Genomic DNA, 23,070 nt, shown 5'->3' on the forward strand with positions numbered 1-23,070 from the left:
GTCCAGTGAAGAAAGACAAAGCTCAGAAATTAACCACCGTAAAAGATATTTTGCCACTGACCACTGAAAATGTACGAAACTCAGAAACCTGTATTCTAAAAGCTTGTTTAAAAGCTAATATCTATATAACAAGAAAAGTACTGAAATGAAGGTATTTTCTTCAATATAGTAGTTGTCCTGGCTAAATGTCACCGTTATAACTGCAGTTATTTCCCTGAGCGGCATATAAAAACTTACTAAGATTTGTCTTTAGCTTTTTGATTTGTGTCTTTCTACTCTATTGAAGTTACACTGAGTGATGTGTTCAAGTTAGAATGAATAAGGGTGTGCATTTTACTTGAAATAGGGACATTAAATTTATGAAGTACCTCTAAAATACTGAGATTTGTAGTAAAATTAGAGAAGGGTTAAAACCTCAGACTATGAGTTGTGCTTAAGTAATTTAGATAGAAATAAATGCAGAGTTCCAGAAGTTTTCCTAGCAAAAATGTTTAAGCTATTAGTGTATTTAATGTTTACTGTAGTAAAGCTCTATATTTACCTTAGATTTTTACTCTTTACTTTTAGATTTTAAGTGAATATTGGTTTGTACATTTAATTGCTTTATTTATTGCTTTAATTATTGATTTTTGTATTTTTTCTCAATTTAACTGAAACCTTTGTGTTGCAGTTCTGGGTCACTTGCGTCCTGATTCATGTAATTTAAAGCGATAATGCCTTTTATTTTAGGTTCTTTCTGTAATTAAAAAAAAAAAAGGATAGAAGTACTAAAGGATTTGAAGTGTTGTTAAAGAACTTTTGAAGATACAAATGACATGTATGGAAGTGATAGTTTCCTTGCCTAATAACGTTTTTTTCATTCAAATCTGAATACCAAAAAGTAGGTTTGGGGGCCTTTATAAAAAGGACTGAAGTCATAGATGATTTGATGGTTTAGTATGGATTGAGGTACCTAATTTTAGCACATGGGTCCACACATTTTGAATAGGTTGAGTGACTGATTGTAGGAATTGAATATGTTAAATGTTGAGAACGTTCTTTCAACCTTTCTAGCAGTGTAGGTATGATGAAAGTGTAATTTGGTAATGTCTCATTAGTTCCCCACTCTGCACTAAAAGTAGAATACTGTAACATTTTCAGCAAGATAAAACTTGGTTATCAAACCAGGCCAGGAGAGGTACAACTGCAATTAAAGAAAAGCTCAGGGGAGGGTAAGTATGGTCTGATGCTGGAATACAGTAGATTCAGATTAGGATTTCTGGTCTAAATTAGGAGGACGAGAAATTTAAACCTTGTTTCTCATACCAGGTGATTGTGTATGTTGATCTCGACCTTTGTTTTGTGTGGTTTTTTTTGTTTGTTTGTTTGTTTTGGGGTTTTTTTGTTGATTTTTTTTTTTTTTTTCTCTCCATGAAAAATGCTAGAGATCTATAAGGTTATTCCGCTACAATATAAAAGCTTCTTTGGAATTTCAAACACTAGTGGTAGGGCAAAACTATTTTGTGCTTGCATCTAACCTCCTGCATGACATAGCACTGTTACAACATATGTTAGAACAAATGCTAATTACTGTCACGGCAGTTTTTCTGAAAACTCTGCGTCTTTGTAGCATATCAGTTTGTGTTGAAATGAATCTTGTCCATGTAGATGAAATTCCAGAAGCATTTTTGTTAATGAATAAGATATACTACATGACTGCTCACTGTTTGCTGCCTTAATGTGGAGAAGCACATTTTTGCACTGGATTGCAAGCCCTATTGCAAGTTGCCACATGTGTCGCTCTCTTTATACACCTTCCTGTTGCTCTGAGTTCCTGTTGATTGTTTCCAAATATTAAGTTGTGCTGCACGATTGCTTGTGGTTTCTTGTTGATGGAGTCAGCTACACTTCAGTCCATCTGACGCTTCAGTCCATCTGGCATTTCAGTGCTACATCTGCATCTCAGTAATTCGCTGGGCCACGTGTGTCTGTATAGAACTACAGAGAGGACCTGGATTTATTCACCGTCCAGAGAGATGAAAGTGCAGGAAAAGCACCATCATCGTAAGGAGCATGTCAGGCCATTGCTAAGTGGGATGGCTCTGTGAGATCCCTATGAGACCCCCAGCAGTGCTGGATCAAGAGGAAATTAGGAGTTTGTAGGAAGTCAAGGGCAGAAAACGAACACTATCGTAGCACTTCATCATTTTATGTTGGTTAAAGAATGTCAAGAAAAATGAGGCTGCTGAAGACAGGAATGGCGATTGAGATATTGTCTGCAATCTTCTTGCAATAGAGGAGCTTGAGACAATTTGAGGACGCTCACAAGAACTCATGAACTGAAAACTTTGGAAAGAGGGTTCTTACCCTTGTAAGTATTTCTCTTGTGATCTTAAATCCCTTTGTAACTATCTGTTACTTAGCATCTTTTAAATTGATACTGCCATGACTTTACGGAATAACTAATTATTCCAGGCTCAAATCTTAATGGGATTGGGAGGGGATTTAGTCCCAGACCAGTGTTACTGTGAGAACATAAAGGTTCTTTGGTCCTGGAAAAGCCAGTCTGTAGGCAGCTCCCTCACTTACATTTCTTTCCATTGTCTCTCATGTGTCACAGGAAGTATTCCTGTCCTTAAAATAAGATTTCATACTGGTTATTGTGTTCTTTTCTTCCTTTTCAGCATACCTGCTGAAAATAATTAAATTTAAAACTATTCAGGTTTTTTTCCCTAGTTTGTTGAATGCTTTAACTAAAATTATTTTCATAGTATAATTGGAGTAATATTTTAGAGCATCGTGTCATGGCTGTATCTGAGGTAATTCTTCAGTGTGTGTTTATAAAATATGAAAAAGTTGTCAATTTGGCAGAGTATTTTTAAGAAAAGAGTTGTAATTTTTATGCAATAAGTAAATCTGTTTAGAATGTCCATAAAACTGAATTTCTGAGCGCTGAGGCAGTAAGCCAGAGAGTAAAGAGTATCTGACTCCAGAGAGCTACTAGAAGATTCTTCCAATACTGACAGAATTAGAAGGTAAAATTTTTTTCAGCATGCATTATTTCCTTTACAAGACTAAGCTGAAATCTTGATTGCTGCAGTATGTAATGTAATTTAAGATAATTAATCCTGCTATCTAAGTACCTAGACCTTTCTTGTTCAGTTCCATCAATTCACTAGTCCTTGGAGAATTACGAATAGGGCCCATGCATAGGGGTTTTGAGGAGATAAAGTGGAAAAGTTGTAACATGTTTGTAGTTAATTCTACTTCGAAGAGACTGAATGAAACTGAGGGAATGACAAATTGTTTTGATAAATGGATTAATTGGGTGCTTCTCTTCCTCTCAGGCTCTTCATGTGGTTGGAGACTGATACAATCATCCTTGCCGTCTCCTGGTTTACCAGGAAAGAAACGCTGGAAAACCTCCCAGCAGAGAGTGCTCAGGAATGTGAGACACATCTTCAGTTTGAGAGATGAAAAGATTTTGTTTGCAATTGTTATATGCGCTTGAAATTTTCTGATAATTTTGGCATTACACTTTGTAGCAAACTTCTGTTGTTTTAATGCTTTTCTTTGTTGGAATAAATACATGTTTTTGAAAAATACTGTATTACAATGTTTTTATTTACATATTTGTTTGAAATGATTTATCAAAGTTATACAAATTAAATCTGCATAAAAGCACTGACATTTTAACATTTTCTTGCAACTTGTCAAAGTATTAAGAAAATATTTCCTCGCTTTTTAAAGCTGTTGTAAAACTTGCATGAAAAACTATTAAAAATAACTTAAATCACTCTTCTGTCACATGAAAATTCAATGCCACAAGTTCCATTTGATCACATTAAATTTTCTCTCCTTAATGCAAATCTCCAGTAATGTAGTTTCCACATACAAAAGTATATGTCAGTGCTACTTCTTAATAATTTCCATGATGTTTTGTAGTAACTCTCCTGACATTAGTGAAGTTGACTGAAATTCTCATAAATCTGAACAATGTTCTATGAAATATTGTTTGATACTTGAATAGGATATTATTATTTGTGTGATTTGGGTGGGCAAAGGATGAACAAAGCTTACACAAAACTCTTTTGAATTAAAGTCTTGAAAATACTGTAAACCCGATTCCATCTTCTACATAAGTCCAGAAAACATCATACGCGTTGCTTTGGAAAAGATTTGCAACACACAAGGGCCGCTTAGTCATCTGAAACTTTTGGCTTGCCTGTCAATTCTCTTTGAAGTGCTCTTTGCTTTCGCATATTACGAAACACTTAAGAGTACATATACATATATATGTGTGCGTGTATATATAACTACAACATGGTGCAGAAATTGTTCAGCATTATCTCAGCTTGCTGTGAGAGAACTGCCGTTCACTTTTTCGATTTCTAGGAGTATGTTCCCCCGCGCTCACCCTGTTGATGTGCCAATCTATTCTCCAGTGAAAATATTTTGAAAGTGGTGCAGAGTAGCTGAGGAGAGGGAGGACTTAGAGGAGTAAGATAAACAGCATTTGAATTTGGTTTTACACACTGGTGATTCCTGCTTTGCACCATGGAAAAGGTGGAGAAGGTCCAGAAGTAAGCAGAGACCTGTTGTTGTGCCCGTGCACGGTGCTGAGGACTTGGTACTTCTGTACCAGTCTTCTGTGCTGTGTGGCAGCACTGATTGTGACTGCAGTGGGAACGCAGCTAGAAATGATAGGCGCTGAAAGAGAGCCCTAACAGGGTGTTTCCTAACTCATTATTGAATAGACTTTGTGGAGCTAAATCGTATTTTATCCTGTTTGTTTCTTGCGATTTGGCTTGTTGTGCTTTATTTAGGAGTTTCCTGAGACCCTTTTATAGGTCTCATTTCCTCCTTACATCTTTTGTTTTATACCACCTGTCAGATTCCTCAGTTGGAATTCAGCCAATTTCTTGCAATTCCTTAGTTGGAATTCAACAATTTCTTTTTGTGCAGAAAGTAATAATTGCCCTATATTTAAGTCACTGCAATTTTTAGACTCCGATGTTTATAGTCCTGTTATGATTGATCTTTCTGAAGAAGCAGTGTATTCAGAGGATTTGCAGTCACTTTAAAAGACATGCATATGCTGGAATTCAGAAGGTCCTTGGGTTGGGTTTTTTTTATTCATTTAAATATTTTTGAGTTATTGTAATGAAAAAAAACCCAAAGTTTCTCCAGGTAAATTACATTACATCAAAGGAGATAAAAATATAGAACTAAATTTTAGTGCTTTAAAAGAACCTTTAGCACTCAGCTAGATTTTATTTTTAATTTGAGACATACATTAAAAAAATGAACACTTAAGAAAAATGAACCATTCACAATGTCTGAGCAATTTTCTTTATTAATATATAATATAGTTTTTCAGGCCTAATTGGGCAAAGAAATCTTACTATTTTACATCCTTCTATTGGCTTTAATCAAGGAAGAGAATCCACGTGAAAATAACTAGCAGTGAAGTGTTTGTCAGCTAGCAGTGCTTGCCATATTATACTGCTGTGTCTAGGGCTGGTTAATAAAGCAGTATATTTGGAGGCATTGCAAAAAGAACTGTAAGGAAAATGTGGATAGTACTAAGAGGACATCTCATGCTTGGTTTATTCAGGATTAGGGAATGAGAGAGCATGAAGGAGGGCAAATATGTCTGCAGGACTTGTGGAATGGAGAGAATTGATTAATAGGGGGCCAGTGAACTATAAATTGCCTTTAATAACTTGATCCTTCTGTTTTTGTGTTGGGATATGCATTTTAATTATTTACCTGGACAAATTCATCTTTATCTTTCAGCGTGACTTGTTGGAATATTAATTTTCTTTAGTTGCAGTTTGACTAGTCCTGTAGTGAGCATTTTGTTCTGGCTTAGGGTTACAGAACTATTTTGATTAAGGCCTATTTTTTCATGTAGTTATAATAGTAAAAGCCCTAATGACTATAGTTGAGCTTTACCCAGGTATGCTCTTTGTGTGTGGCTTGTTACTGGCAGAATTTATTCCCTACTGTTTTTCCCTAGTTGCTTAACCTACTTGAAGTCAGTGGTGGCATTCGGTATCAAATATATGAGTGACTAAGAGAGAGCCAACCAAGCTCTCTCTTAGTCTGCTTTAGTCAAAATGAGGTGATTTACTTATTTAATGAGTGGATTTTTAGCTAATTGTACCAAGCTAATTAGTGGTATTGTCACTTCTTGGAGTATAGTAACCTTGAGAAGGTGTCAATAATGAGCAGCTGAGCACACATCTACGAGTGACTGACTGGTGTAGTTGGGTGATAGTATATTGCTACATATATTTTACTCATTAATATATTTGATTCCCAGTAAGGGCTTGGAACTGTGTGAGCTGGATTACTATGTGCTGTAGAATTCATCTTCTTCCAGATCCTGTGTGCTGTTTCAAGAGGTTAGTGTACACTGCCTGTCCTGGCTTCACTTCACTGCTCTTTAAACTTGACAGTGGAGCTGCATATTTGAGTATTTCCAAATCACGTTTAGTTGGACAGAAGAGGGTTTACTTGCCACATGCTGAGATCACGCAGCTAAGTCAGGGCTTGCTGCTGTCAAAATTGGTAGCTTTGCTTTGTCTTTCCCAACCCCAGACGAGTGTTCCTGTCTTCTCTCTTTGGTCAGCATTGGCTTTTCTCTGTCACAGTGGGTCAGTTCAGCTAAACTGGCAGGAAAGTAGCCCCATAATAAAATGAATAATTTAATTTTTCATCTCTCACCTCAAGGAACAGAGATGAGCATCCATACTGATATAGGGCTAGGAGCACATTAAGGAAGAAGAAAGAAGCAAGATCTCTGTTGATTGCCCAGTAGCTCTTAGACTGCTTTAGCTGTATTATTAAACTGCAACCTCCTGATAAGTCTTTGTGCATTCCACTTATTTTTTTGCTTAGCAAGTAGGAAGAACTCATAAAAGCATCTCAACAGACAGATGTAGGGTATGCTAACCTGCTTGCCTAATATTTTTACTTTCGAGTACTGTCTTTAATGGCTGTGATTTATTATGGGACAATACTGCTTTACAAAATCAATCCTTCTCTACCTCTGTGTTCAGTTTTGTTCTCACTCTCTTCAATATACTGTCAGATTTCCGAGCTAATTATAACAGTTTGTCTGAAACATTGGATGCATGGTCGCATCCAATAGACTTCTTGGTGAAAGATTTGACTGACTGAACAAGTTTTTATCAATAAATGTGATAACCAAGCACTGTGAATATAAGTTTTTTAGTTACTAGTTCCAACTTCAAGGCTAATTTAAAAAAATAAATAAGTTAAAAATTGATACACAAACTTCTTTAAGTCCCCCTGAAAATTCCTCTGAAAGGCAGCAAAGCTTAGGCTTTTTCACCTTTCTTTGCTCATCATATGTAGAATTGTTTTTAATGTTACTTCTCTCATGTTTTCTATAATCTTATTTATTTTTAAAGTAGTTCCATCGATCTTTGTAACCAAAGTGTTCGAAGTCATATCATACTGATGGGATGGAGAAAATAACTCCAGTCATCTTCATGACTTCCATTGAAACAAAATTAAGTTCTTGAAAATCTGTTTGCTTAACCACACAAATTGCAAAATCAAAATAAATCTCATGAATTGGCACATATTGCAAGTTTGAATAAAGCGTGGCCTGTGTGATAGTGTGTCGTCTTCAGTTTGATTGCAGAAGTATAGTAGTAATAGTGCTGAGTATTTAACTCATAAAGGTGTGTTAGTGGAGGAAGTAGAATGTACTCTCAGCTTCACTATCTGCCAGGGAAAAATTAACTTCTTTGAAATAAAACTTTTTTGTGGATACTTTTAAAAAAGGATCCTATCTATTTGAAGTGGAATAAGCCTAATTAAAGTTAGATTTCTCTGGCTGCGGTTAGCAATTGCTGTCAGAAGTGAAAAAGAGACATTAAGATTATCCTAGTACGTATATCCAGCTGTTTAATTGCCTGTTATTCTTAGCTCTCTATCTGCCAGAAAATTAATATTTTGAGTAATGGTATTAATTGCTCATAGTGTCTTATGAGTTTCTGCTTTTTAAAAAAAAAAAAAAAAAAAAAAAAGAAAAAAAAAATGCCAAACCCTGAAAATTTAAGGGTTATTAGTCTTTCAGATTTTTTTTAGGCTGTTAAATAGTCTTCAAAGAAAGGGCAATCCATATAACTAAAGCACAGGTTTTTGAATGTTAATGCTGAATGGAAAAAAAATGTGTATATGAAAGATGCCTGGGATGGGGAGAATCATTAACAGGGAGTCCATTGTCATGTTGATGTAAAACTTAAAATATTTGCAATTTTTTATGTCAGTAGAGTTACCAGGGATGTCAGAATTGATCTAATGAAACCAAAGCACCGAGTATGTTTTAAGTCCTAAAACATACAGAAGGAAAAGCTCAAAACCCATGACCTGTTGAAAATTAATGTATTACTGCTTCATTTTTACTATTAAATGTAATAATAGTCTTTCGTACTCTAGTAATCAGCCTAAATTCGAGTTTGGATGATCAGGGAGAAAGAAAAGTGTCACAGTTGTATTCATCTACTAGAGTTTTATGAAGGTTCTCTATCACTGTATCTAATTTGAAACAGTTTGTTTTCTATTTTCAAAGTGTAAAGTAGACTCTGCTGAATCTTAATAGTATTGTGGCATTGCTGTGTAACATTACTATTTACAGTGTAGATATTCATGGTATTTTTTGACTATTCAACCAATTTTTCAGATAATGCCATCTTTGATTTTTATGGTTCTGAACTGTTATATATTCAACATACTTTTGTGGGTAAATTATCAAAATGTTATGCAAGATGATGGCTTGGTTCAGAATTTTTCTTATGAGCTTTTATTTCATAAATAAGAGAAGTACATATTTGCTTAAGTGGTTTTTAATTTGGAAAGTATTTGCTCTATTCCTTTGTGCTTATACTAATTTCATAATGTCTTGAAAAAAGGGGAAATAATATATTTGTCTAAAAGCAATTCTTCAGTGTAATCTCCCAGATTAGTTTATGTGATGCAGTTTGAGCCAATTTTTATAAATCAAGAAGGGTAAAAGGAAATAGGCTTTCACCTGTTCTAAAAGCTATTCCTTACCTTTTGTTGTTCCGAGTCGAATTAAGTATCGTAATACGAGGAATAGAAAAGTTAGACAAAATTGTCTAACTAGTACACTAGAGGTTACTCAGGTATTTCAAATTTAAAAAGGTAAATGATGTCTTCTGAATATGCCTTCACAGGAAAACATTGTTATATTAAAATGTAGCTTTTCCTTTATTTGGGAGGAGAGAGGTTAAACATCTGTAATCCCCAAGCTTCCTTTTCTTTTTTTCTTGCTTTTATTTTTTTTTTCCCAAATGTCAGCATCATTTTTGTAGGGCTTTGAATAAAAGGAAAGAACTTCCATGTAATTAAGAAGAAAACATCTGAGTGGTTCAGACTTGTCATATTGGAAAATGCTCTTCCTTTTTCAGAGTGGCATCTACATACTAAGTCGGCGTGCTCCGAGTCCCAGTGCTGTCACTTTAACCTACCTAAATAAGTATTTCAAAGCAGTGATATATCTAATTATCATACTGCAATATTTTCATTGAAAGTGTAGGAAGCAACAGTCTTTGTATTTTTGATCTGTGTTCTGGTGACAAGGTTTAAAAAAAAAAAAGCATCTAAAGGGATTAAGAAAGATTGGGTATGGAGAGAGAAAAGCTGTAAGAGCAACTATTGAAGAAGCAAACACCTACTATCTCAAAGATTAAAATAAGTGTCAGATGGAGGATTTGTCAGACTTAACGATTTCTATTGACTGGTAGCAATTACTTCCAGGTACCACTATTTGAATTCATTATTTTTATCTTAAAAATGCTGCTGTATGTAACTTGCTTTCTTGTTAGATAGAGAATTAAATGAAAATATTTGATCTTTTTCTTTGTTGGCATAAGATAGCAACTGAAAAAACGACAACTGCCATTTCATATAAATTTTTTGAATCATTTATGTCCGTAGGCGTAAGATTAACTTCGTCGTCTTACTCTTCCTAACATAATACCTTGTTGTAGTACAAAAATTTCTTATTGCTGCTAGGGCAAAAATAACTGGATTGTATTTCCTTAAATTTACAGCTTCTGTTATTTCTGTTATCTGTTCTGTTCTGCACATCATTGTTAGTGGAGGCATCTGCAGGTGGGGTTTGAGGTTTTGCGTTAGGTGTTTTGGGTTTGTGGGGTTTTTTTGGTTGTTTTTTTTTTTTTTTTTTAATTTTGTCTACATGCTTCTGTGTCATGTGGAAGAAGAGTACGTCGAGAATACTGATCAGTATGCTACAGCCAGCCTCCGTTTATTATTCGCAGTAAACCTGTAGTGTGAAGACTTTTTCGAAAAGCAGAATCAAGATGTGAAAAATAGAAAGGAGCTCATAAGCCCAGGAAGTTAAATCTCCTCATAGATGACTATCATGGTTTTACATTTTAGAGGAACAGCCAGGTAGGGACTTGAAAGTTACTAATAAAAATTTCTTCAATCATATCAGTGCCAGGAAGCCTATCAAAGAGTCAAAAAGCCTGACAGAGGTGTGAAGGGAACTTCTGAGATGTCACTCCATAGCAGGGGAGCTGTGCGGATTCTTTGCTTAGGTGTTTACAGTGAAGAAACTTTCTAGACCCTGTCTTATGGACAGAATCAGAGGAATGCTTTTGAATTTTTGCTTTAAGACATGTACAGAACAAGTCCCTAATTTAATAAGAAATTTCTAAGATCAAATGGGACTAATTAAAGGTTTCTAACAAAATTAAATTAATAATTCTGTAATGTGATAATATATCTTTATAGACCACGAAAGCAGGTTTTGTGTCGGTAAACTCTTCTTGTGTTCTCCCTGATAAATCAGTTGGTGTGACAAGATACGTGTTCATTCTACAAATCCTGCCTTGCTTCTTTTCTGACTATAATCATAGAATCATAGAATCATAGGGTTGGAAGGGACCTCTGGAGATCATCTAGTCCAACCCCCTTGCCAGAGCAGGGTCACCTAGAGCAGGTTACACAGGAACACGTCCAGGCGGGTTTTGAATGTCTCCAGAGTTGGAGACTCCACCACCTCTCTGGGCAGCCTGTTCCAGTGCTCTGCCACCCTCAGGGTAAAGAAGTTCCTCCTCATATTTAGGTGGAACTTCCTATGTTCAAGTTTGTGCCCATTGCCTCTTGTCCTGTCCCCGGGCACCACTGAAAAGAGCCTGGCCCCATCCTCCTGACACCCACCCTTTAAGTATTTATAAGTGTTGATAAGGTCACCCCTCAGACGTCTTTTTTTCCAGACTGAAGAGACCCAAATCCCTCAGCCTTTCCTCATAAGAGAGGTGTTCCAGTCCCCCAATCATCTTTGTAGCCCTCTGCTGCACCCTTTCCAGCAGTTCCCTGTCCCTCTTGAACCGGGGAGCCCAGAACTGGACACAGTAATGTTGTGTTTTTTTGTTGTTCTGGCTATACGGTTTCAGCTCACTGAGAGATTTGTCCAGTTTGAGTTACTCAGCGTGCTACCTTCTGTGTTTTAGTAGAGGAAGTCTTCAAGACCTTTAAGTTTAATTATTTTAATTCTATATTGTGATTAAACACACGAGTTATAAAAATGCTGAGGTAGCATAATTATACTGTTTCTGCTGACTTGTGAGCAGAATTGCTTCTTAGACTACAGGTTATCTCTGCTGTCTCTGTTCTTCCTGAAAGTTTATTCCACATCATTTTACTACTACCAGGCATTTCTGTTCTCTCCAAGAAAGTCTATGAGGTAATAAAAATTGCTCCATTGGCTTTGTGATTTTTATTTTATTTTAATTTTTCTTTTAAAGCAGTGTTTACTGTGAGGGTGGTGTGACTCTGGAACAGATTGTCCAGGGAAGTTGTGGATGCCCCATCCCTGGAAGTGTCCAGGGCCAGGCTGGATGGGGCTTTGAGCAACCTGGTCTAGTGGGAGGTGTCCCTGCCCGTTCTATGATTCTATGCTGTTCTTCAGATGGAGATCCATGATTTTGCTTGTGTTCTACTTCAAGTGCCTCAGATAGTTTAGAGGCTTAATATGGATCTTCTTCTGGCTTACAGTTATGTATCTAATTGTACTCTATGTTAAATGTTAATTTACATTTTCATAAGAAAAAAATTCTCAAAAATTTTGTCACCAGTAATCAGATAAATAGGGCAGAACCAGTCTTTTCTATTGATTGAAGTATTTGAGGTTTTCAGCTAAGTGTCAGATTTGGTTGTTAAATCAGTCTTTTCGTATTATTCAAGTATTTACTTCTAGCACTTCTGTGCTTTTTTTTACTCTGAGGTATTCTAAGGAGTAGTTGAGGAAAAAGGATTTCCCCCCCACCATGTATATAAAAAGATATTCTGCTAATAAAGGCCCTATTTTATTGCATAGGTGATGCATTTAAGTGTATAAATATGATTACTGATGTGGATTTTAATTATCTATTTTTAAAGTTTTTTTGCATCTGTATGTGTATTTCTAAATTTTTAAATGCATCTGTCCAAAGATATGTTGTTTCATGGTGCTTAATGCACAATCCCAGAATTTTAAAAATTAAATGAATTTGAAAATATGAATGTTACCTTAAAAAAAGTAATAGATTTCTGTTAAGCTTGAAGTACGTTTTGTGGCTTATGTTGTCTCATTTTTGAAGGCAATTAAGAAACTAATAGACTTGCACTGTGAGAAATTCATCAGCGGTTAGTGAAAGGTATTTTATTTGAAACTACGAACTAAAATGTTGGGTCATGGGAATAAATGGAAAGCAAAGTCTTGAATAATGGTAGAAGCAGTAAAATTGAACTGAAGAGAAACCAAAAGATTTCTGCAGGTGTAAAAATGAAAGAATTGTGAAGAAGGAGAAAGTTAATTACAGTTAATATAGCTATGGGAGAGACATGTATTCCAAAGGGAGCTGCATATTTTAGTTCTGGCTTGTGCATTCATTTTACGCTCCCCCATGGTTTCCACATAGTTGAAATTAATGATCGTCTTTCTGTAGTGAGGCAGCACAGGGGTGGTTATACTTTCAGATCCAAATCTTCCCAAGTATGCTTTCCAGCAGACCGGGAAGTTACTTTAATGGCTTTTGGCATCCAAATATCACAACTTTGTGTGTTTATTGTGAAGTAACTTGCAGGAAGAAAAGCTAAAAGAGAAAGAATTACTGAAGCGACGATAACATGCTCTACAAATGTCAGGAACATAATATTCAGATACTATTGTATAGATCAGTAGCATCTCAACATCTAAGAGAAGGTTTTCAAATTAGGTGGATCAGTACTTTAAACGTAGTTGTAAACAGCTTTATTTGGTCTTATTTTCAATGAGATAAATGGTTAGTTATAAATTTCAAACCAGTTCAGATACAGTTGTCGGAAGTTTGTATGCTGAATTTTTTTTTAAGTTGTATAGACTTTGCTTGTAGTTTAAATGCAAACCTTTTTTAATCATAGTAATCATAGAGTAATTGGGTCTTTTCATCAGTGTGGGGATTTTTTTGCTTGTTTTTAATTTGAAAAGTCTGAAATTTTAAATTTCTACTTTAAGCTATGGAAAACTAATTATAAAGCAGAAGTGAAAAATTAAGTACTTAAGCACAATAACCAAAAAAAGGAAAAAAAAGTTTTTTTTCAAAACAATTTTTCTTCTATATGTTTTAATTGCTTTATTTCATAGAAACAGAAAATATTTCGTTATTAATTAAAATAAAACAAAGCACATTAGTTTTAATAAAAAACAATACTTTAAAAAAAAGTCGCCCTTCCATACGCAGATACACAGACTGTTTTTTTAATCTTTTAAATACATTTTGGCCTTTAATGCAGTTGATTTTTGTCTGTCCAATAAATAATTCCTTTTAAAATCTACATTCACTTATGGATTCTGTTTGAAGGCTCTTCCATTTTAAAAAATAACAATGCTAGAGTGACCGTCTCTAAAATAGCCCTGTAATCGATCCCGTACCTTAACCCAGGCAAGGCCTGTGTTCCTGAGGCTTGTTTGCTTTAGACTTGTTTGACCACGCTGTGGTTTACTCTTATCTCATTCTTGCTGTTTGGTGCGCTGCTTGTTTGTTTGTATGTGCATGCATAGGCTTGATGCTTAAAAAAAAATTAAATGATAAGCACAAACTAGATGATTAAAAAATGTGGTTTGGGAGACATGTTCAACCTTTAATCTTTCATTTCCTATTCTCCAAGCACCTTTCGGATTTCTCAGGAAACTCCCTTATCAGGCGTTCTAAGAAAATACTCATCAGCATCCTGTGCTCGTTGTGCATGTTGGATGCTAATTACTAGTCCTGTAATTTGGTATCACATGCACCACTTCTCCCTGGCAATCTCCGTTGGTTGACAGCAGCAAACCTATTGAAGTGGTTGCTCTGGGAAGAATTTGTGCTGAACGTTTTTTTCTTTATTGTTGCTAAAATACATTTTTAAGAAGAGACATCACCTTATACGCTTTGAAGACTTCTGTTTCACAATAACGTCATACTCAAGGATGTACCTTTTTTCCTAAATATAAGATGCGTTTACTGTCCTGATTTCTCACGTGTGTAAGAGGTTGCCAGTCTTGTATTTGGCATTATGCAAGTTCTGTGGGTCAAAGACCTGTCGATGCCACCTGGTTTAGTTAGTTCTCTTTCGTACCCTGTTCTGGTGGTAGAGCTGTCAAAGTAGTAAAGATATTTTTCATCTTTCTCATATCTGAATTGCTGAGTGGTAATCCAAGTTGTCTGCAGCCTAGGAGGAACCGATGTCTTTTGTTTAATTTGTAACATGAGCTGAGAATTTCCCTATTTTTCAAATAAATTTATCGTTCGTAAAAACAGCCCTATTTCTGTGTAGATATGTGCAGTGGGTTATGAATAGGAATCAAGGGCAAGTTCTGGACCACTTAGTGTGGGGGGGGAAAAATGCCATTAAAAAGTAGTCTAGAAAAAGCCTGAGTAGAAGATCCTACTGGCAAGCATGTAGGCCTGCTAAAGGAATTCTCTCAGTAATTACTGATTACTGTTATGCAGAATCTGGAATTAGAGAATAAGTAGATGAAGTATTTACTCTTTTGTGGTCGGACAAATTGAGAGTATTTGCAGGGTCATACATTAATTTTGATGAGCATAAAAATTAGGTCAAAGTAATCAAGTTTACAGTGTTTTTGGAGATGGTGATTTACCTTGTTCTCCAGGTCAAAGGACATTATAACATTCCCTGTATGCAGTAAAATTATTTAGAGAATTAATATTAATAAAGTAAAATGATTAAGGTTTAAAACGTCATTCCTGTACTGATGTATAAATATATTCTTGCTTCCTATTGCATCTTAAGGAAATTATGGCAGATCAACTGAAAACAAGTGTAAAACTGTTACTAGTGTTCAAACAGCCAAGTCGGCAATACGTTGTGTGTGTGAGAACATGGCTGGTAATAGGGGAATATTTGAAATACAATAAGGTCATGTTTACCTGAGCCTGAACTGATGAGATGATTGAGTTCTTTTTATTTTTTATTTAATTTTACCTTTGTGACTGCAGTATCACAAAGAAAGGGAAGTTTATGCTTTGGTGATTAATCCTTAACAGCTCAAAAGCTATTTCTATCAGATAAATATGTAATTAGGATTTTTTGAATGAGAGATATTGATGTTGTTATGTACATATTTAATTAGGTCATTGTTACTAAAAGAATTTACATTTAAATGCTCTATTATGTCCTGATCTCCTCAGAAAAACATTGCCTCAGTGCAGCAGTGACTGAATAGCTGCTTCATAAGGCTTTTTGAAAACTGAGTTTGAAGTGGAATAAGTAAGGGGTCATCTAGAAATGTTACCTAAATATTACTGTGCACCTCGGCATGCAATCATATGTGTATAACTTTGTGGTTTCTATAGTTATTTGGTAACTTTTAGGGTAGGTGTATCTGAAGATACATCATCTCAAGTAGATTACAACAACATAAACTTTATACAGGCAAATACCTGCACGTGTACATTCAGAATTATTTCCTTGCACCTCTGCAAGAGCTATATAATTTGGACTTGAAGTATATGGTAGTACTTTTTATACATTACATGAGAAATACCTTTACACAAATTAGTGTAAGTGTACCCCCTCCCCCCTCCCCCCCCCCGTTTTTAAGATGTTCAGAGAATTAACCTTTCTAATGTTTATGTGTATTATTTTGTATATTGGGTGTATGTACAGAGCAATCATAATTTACTGATGATCTTACAGTGTGTATTGGACTTCAGCACTGGATCTTTCTTATACCACTCTCCATTTCATCCCCAGCTTCCCACTCCAGTCAATTCATCTGAGTTTTGTCTGATTCTGAGTGCTGAGACACCATTTCAAGATAAAAAGTTATAATTAAAACATTAATAAGTCAATTAAATGTCTGTTCCCTTAAAATATCATTATCCCATTTTAATAATTCATACATTTTCAGTATTTTAGTTTTATTTCAGGACATGATTTCTTCATAAATAATTTCTGAAATGAAAATTTTCTGGTTCTTTGATGAAAAGAATTTGTATCGGATGATTCCAGCTGTCTGTAATGGCAGATGTTTTTACCCATGATCTGTACTGAAAAGGTGCAATTTAGGCATTGTTTAGAAGAAATCAAATACATCTCAAAGGCAGAGATAGATACGGTCATAATTTTAACATTTTGAACAACTTCCACCAAAATCATCAACTAGGCTTAATCTCATATTAAAACCTATTTTTTATGGAGGCAAGCCGTTATCATCTGTTTCTCATGTTTATTTTCTACTGTCATTGGAAAAAGAAATCTGTAAGTAGTTGTAAGTGATTTTTTTAAATTTTATTTTATTTTTCATTTTATCCTTCTGTCTCTGCCTTTGGGAGCGGATCCAGTTAAGGCTGTTTAGAAAATGTTACTCATTCTTTTTGCACTGTGGGAAGTTTCAGAAGGATACACTGGGAATGAGTAAAGAACAGTTAATACCATGCTTACAGCAATGCACATATTCAGATCAGCATGTCATTGACTCCATGCTACAGCATTTTTCCTCCAGGCAACTATTTTACTGTCTTCTACAATTACATAGATAACATGATAATGATCTCCACAGGAAACTGAAGAAAATGAGAAATGTTGCTGTGAGACTTTGTAATCAGGAAATTTTATGCAGTGATCTTTTTTTTTTTTTTTTTCCTACGGATATTGATACATGTACACATTGGCCTGCAGTTTTCCCTCATATTTGTGTTATTTAATCTTTATATTACTGTCCATTCAGATTTCCACTCATTGGAAATAAAGTTATCTCAAACCAGAATTTGCGATTCTGTTTTCAAGCACAAGCCTTAAATTCAAATAATATCTCATGTATTTTTGCTTCTTCTTGTGTTTGTCCTGAAATCCCTTCCACTCTTTCTTTTCTCAACATCTCTAGTGTGTGTATTTCTTCATCCAAATAAGCAAAAAAAAAACCCAAAAAACAAAGACTAAGGTGCAACTGGATGATTGCTTTCCCCTTTAAAATTTCATGGAAGAAGCAGCACTTGGCACTATGTGCCTACACAAATAAATGAATAAACATTAAATATGTAAACCGTTATTTTGCATATTATTCTGCCAATCAAATGTTCCTTAATTGGAGCTTGTCAAAAATTTCAGCCGTAGTGTGGAAAAGGGTAATTCAGGTATTCAGAGTCAGTTTTGAACTTCCTCAATAAAGTGCAGCAAGTTAAGGTGAATTGATGCAGCAGAAACCATTGCACATCACTGAGCACTCGCTTGGTTGGTGGCTTTTGTGATGTTGTGCTTCTTTATTAGATTTCCTGTCTGGATGGCTTCCACAGTGTAGGTCCTTGTTCAGAGTACACCACATTTAAATTAAAAAGTGCCAGTTAATATAATGTATTAAAAAAATGTACTTCTTAGCTGATCTAATGAAAAATGTGTTTTAAAATATCTCTAAGTAATTAGATTTACTCTTTGAAATATTTGGGTGCAGAGTTTTAAGCTAAAGTTTGAGACAGTTATTTTACATAGGGTAAATACGACTGGTGTATAATTGAAATACAATTGAGTTGTTACACATTTAATTTTTTTTTTTTAATATTTCAAAACTTTACTGTCTGACATTAGAAGGGATGACTTAGTGATGCATGAGAAGCACAATGGGAATGAAAATTGGACTGGAAGTATCTTATGTATTTAAAGAACATATAAAAAATCCTGAATATTTTTTTTACATTTAAGAGGCTTATGAAAATGCTAGAGATTAGTCAGTATAAGCTACAGAAAAGCGCAGTGTTCTTGGATGTCCCTTCCAAAGGGAGGGACAGAACAAGAAAGCTGGATAAATACTTCCAAAAAGTGTGATTTTTATTTCTGCAGTGGTTGAGCTTATGGCTCTGTGACATTATATTTAGGGTTTATGGATTCTTTTAGTGAAAGAATTGGATGGTTCCTAAATGCTATCTGTATCTTTTGATTTATAGGATCACCCAAACTAGAGCAGAAAGAACTTGACAGTAGTTGCCTTTCCATCTCTACTCTATCTTTTTTTTCCTGTGGAAAAATGAGAATTCTACTTAGAACAGTGAATTTAGGTCAGACCTATGTTTATTTCAGAAGGGCCTGTCCTGACATCCTCTTTGTGCTTAGTGAACATACCTGTGATGAAAAGTGGTTGGAACCATTGGAAGATGTTTTATAAAAGCTATATTCTACTTTCTGGTAAAAAAAATTAAAAAATGTTTTTCTAATATTATAGTCCTTCCTTACTAGAACAATTGAAATCTATTGTTTTCTAAAATATTAATGCTGGGGTGTCTTTGCTGTCTTAGTTGCTTCAGCCTTGTTGCTCAAACTGCTGCTGTTTTCTTGCAGCCTGTCATTTTCCCTTGTTTCAGGTAATTCAGTCACAGGATGGGAATTCTTTTGGTGGGTGTTTAAACTCTTATTTCAGCTAAGTTTATACTTCCAGAGTTTAGAGGTCCACATTCTGAGGCAATCTTTTAAAATTCAGGTTATACCTAATATTGAGAAACAGGATTTTTCTTTGGATGTGATTCATATGATTTATTTTAGGTTTCTACTTTAGAACAAGACAGCTAATACTCCCTTGTTCGCTCTACTTGTTTTTCTGTGTTGGCTGTGAAAGGAGGACAAGATGCCCAGCTTGGATGGTTAGGTGTATCTTCAGGTTTTTTGTTGGTTTAAATTCTGGTATGTGAACGTAGTGTGAAATGGTAGATTTTGAAAGAGAAGGACAAAAAAAGAAAGATAAGACAAAAGAGAAAGAGAAGATAAAAAGTCTTTTTCATTTGTTATCTTTTCATACCCACCTGTAGAAGAATTATTGTGTTGTGCTATGGTTTATAACTTCCTTTTTGTTCAGAAATGTGATAGCAGTATCATGAAAAGAAAAGGTGCTCAAAGGCAGGAAATTTGCAAAGGAGCACACTAGCTAAGTAGGCGTAATCTCTTTCTTTCAGCAAGTGTTTAGTAAAGGAGGGCCTGAAGACTGCTCCTTTCAAGGGGAATGAAGTTCAATATATGATTGTGTTTGTACTGGGTTTGTGTGGAAGGGTTTTGGTAGTGGGAGGCGGGGCTGCAGAGGTGGCTTCTGGGAGAAGCTGCTAGAAGGAGCATCTCAGCCAGACCCAATACAATGTTTTATATAAATATGAAGAACTCTGGTTCAGTTTTTGTTTTTTCTGTAGACATTGTAAGGCAGAGACAAAATGGTTTTAAAACATTAAAATTAAAATTAACAATTTAATGAGCCTTTTTTTTTTTCCACTGGGGCACTGTTTTATGAATATATAGTAAACATTACAGAATCATAGAATGATTTGAGTTGGGAGGGACCTTAAAGATCATCTAGTTCCAGCTCTCCTGCCCTGGGCAGGAACACTTAAACTTCACCAAGGGCAAGTCCTGCATAACCAATGTCGTGGCCTTCTATGATGGAGTGACTACACCAGTGGACTAGGGAAGAGGTGCCGATGTCATCCATCTGGACTTCTGTAAGGCCTTTGACGTGGTCCCCCACAACATCCTTCTCTCTAAATTGGAGAGAGATGGATTTGATGGGTGGACTGTTTGGTGGGTGAGGAATTGCTTGGATGGTCGCATCCAGAGGGTAGTGGTCAATGGCTCAATGTCCAGATGGAGATCAGTGACAAGTGGTGTCCCAATTACTGCCTATGTTACTCTTGTTTTCCACAGAGCATTGTGAGAATTTGCTGGCCATTGCCGGGAGAAGAGCGTGATACTGATTTCTGGGGGATCTGTCCTCCTTTTTGCTGGGAGGAGGATGCTGCTGAGGTTAAGGAGTTTCTTCCTCCTCACAAAGGATCCGTTATTAAAAAATTTGCAGTTGCAGTCTGCTGCTCACTCTTTCTTCGTTGTTTTACAAGACAGTGTTAAAGTATGTTGGATATTTGTTTGTTGATCTTCTTTTAGAAACTGGAGTTTTAAAACTGCGCTCCAACGCAAAGGTGGCATTCCTTTAATAACCAGTGGCTGCTGGTGCATTGTTTATAGTCCTGGCACCTCTGAGACCATTGTGTGCTTTTATTTTATGGAGTCTCTGTGGCGATCTCCTGTTTTACTTCCCAGGTTTCCCAATAGTTTAACTAATGTTATATTAGGACAACCTAATCTCCTTGTCCTACAGCTATTACTATTTTGCAATCCAAAACCAATGATCCCTTAGAAGACGCACACCCACATATAGACACCAGTGCAAACAAGAATGCTTTGGTAACACCTTGCTACCTGTGTCTACTAGTAGTGGTAAAATCGCTGGTATGTTAAAATTATTTCATAACAGGTGTAATGTTCATGGTTATTAACTATTGATAAACAGGTGCTTTAAGGTAGCATAATCAAATTTGACAACCTAGAGATGTCCTTAGTAATGACATACTACAAAGCTATGACACAGATAATAGAGGAGTTTTAAGATATTACATGTTCTTTGTTTTCTCTTACTGTTTCTATGCTCTCTTATTCTATGCTACCTTGAATTTGTGTAATGGAGGAAATGCCTTCTTTGTTATGTCATACTCTGTTGAAGTAGAATCAAACACCTCTCTCTTATTTACATCCCACCCCTTGAGCAGAAACCAGGGCTGGGAAAGATGCTGTTTTGATTCTTATGTTGATACAGTAAGGCGCTGTGAGCTGGAATAATCTGTTTCCTTTTGTCTGGTTTCCTTCTGATTCCACGTGCTTTCCTGAAAAAAACAAATCCTCCGTGAAAAGCTCTAGTCAGCTTTCTAAATAAATTTCACTGGCTTTCTAAAAAGTATTTTTTCAGGCCTTTTTCTTCTGTCAACGCTGGCAACATATTTTGTTGTGCATGGTGCAAACACAGGCATGTTATGCAGAGACTGTTCATACAGAGCTTGGGGGCTCTCAAAGTGCTTCTGATGATCCTCTTTCAGGTGTGAAATGTTTAGAATGAAGTAATTTATTATATATTAATTCTGGTTAACCAGGCGTGATTTGAGATTTTCACAGTCTGCAAGAAATTAAGTATTCATTAACATTTAAAGCCATTAGGTGACACAGTTGAGCAATAAATGATTCATTTAGTCCCTGTTAAAGTAAATGTGCGTTGAAGTTTCTTACTAGAAGATAAGTGGTGGTTGTCTTTGTTTTCAATTATTTTCTTCATCCTTGCTTTATTTATTCTGTGCACTTCATTGACTTGTCTTTCTCTCTCTTTTCCTGAAACAGAAGAAGAAGAAGTGGAAAATTTTGATGTTTCCAGTTTGCCTGAAGAAGTGCTGCAGAACATAGAAGCTGACAGTTACTGGTGCATGAGCAAGTTGCTTGATGGCATTCAGGTAAATTGTTTTTTCCTGTCTGTAGGTAGTGGAGTTAACTGATTAATGTCATGGCTTTGGACTACTTTAGGGTTGTTGAGAAAGAGTACATGTATGAAAAATGGGGAGAAGTAGATTTTCCCTGCTACAAGTAGGTTCTCCCTACTACAGTCTACTACAAGTTTGGCATAGGATTAAGAAAGGAAAATAAAAGTGCAACTTCTTTTCATGAAAGTGTCTGTATGTTTCATTGTTGTGTGATGTGCTAGAGCAGAGTTGAAATTTCCAGTTCTGGAGGCATGTTGTGCACCTCATTTACCAAGCATGGAGAATGTTTGCTCAAGTCTCCAAGTAAAATGGTCTCACCGAGATGATGAAAAGCTGGCTTATTTATTCATTTTTAAGTCATTAATATAGTAACCTATAAACAAGTGCTGTCTTAATAGTACTTGAAATTATCTTCATATTTTTAAAATGTCCATTTAAAACTTCATACTTATGCTACTTCACTGAGTGTTTGAATTTTTTCTATGTGGAGAAGCTGTAAATGCGGGCACAATTTTCTGTTAAATGCAGCAAGTTACAGACTAAGAATGGTAGATTTGTGTGTACATGTTTGCGTTCATGGGCATATAAATTTATGAAGATTAGAAGTATCACTAATTTGATTAATTGGACTGGTTCCTGTCAATTATTGGGCCTCAATCTATAACAGAAATAATAAATATGTGGCCGAACATCTTGCGTTTAGGTGGGAGAGGAATCCATATGATCCACCACAGATTACATGGGAGTCCAAACATCTGTATTTGATATTTAGCATATTAAAACAATTTATACTGCAATGCTAAGGCACGTTAAAGGTAAAGTAGAAACTTTGGGCTTTTCAGTTTACAAAGAAGTTACCTGAATTAAATTTCATAAGCCTTGTGTTGCAATAGGCCTCAAATACTGTCTATCTAATATCTGTTTTTCAGATCTGTGTCATTTGAGATAAACACTTTGAATCTTGCTAGAAAGTGCAAATAATCTGATTTTGTAAACTCAGAATGTATTCATTAAAATAATAGTTATTGTGAATTCCTGGGTTACAATGGGACCAAAATTCACGTTTGCTAGAAATGTGGAAGTTTCTGAAAGGTGATTTCCATTTTGCAATGGCAACAAAGAATTGTTTTTAGTGATGTTTGGGAGGCAGATGTTTGCAGTCAGGGTTCATCTGCTGCTTTCAGTGAGCTGATTAGAAAGTAAA

At 35.5% G+C, this 23,070-nt stretch overlaps 1 protein-coding gene across 2 annotated transcripts in view; it reads left to right on the forward strand.

The window, feature by feature from the left end:
* TBC1D22A (TBC1 domain family member 22A) overlaps positions 1–23,070 on the forward strand; it is a 181,851-nt gene that overhangs the window by 45,268 nt on the left and 113,513 nt on the right. For both annotated transcript variants that reach the window (XM_074586261.1, XM_074586357.1), the window contains exon 9: positions 21,730–21,839. In XM_074586261.1, the coding sequence (XP_074442362.1) occupies positions 21,730–21,839 (110 nt within the window). The remainder of the gene's footprint in view (positions 1–21,729; positions 21,840–23,070) is intronic.

This window comes from Larus michahellis, chromosome 1 (assembly GCF_964199755.1).
Source record: "Larus michahellis chromosome 1, bLarMic1.1, whole genome shotgun sequence".
NCBI classification, from domain to species: Eukaryota; Metazoa; Chordata; class Aves; order Charadriiformes; family Laridae; genus Larus; species Larus michahellis.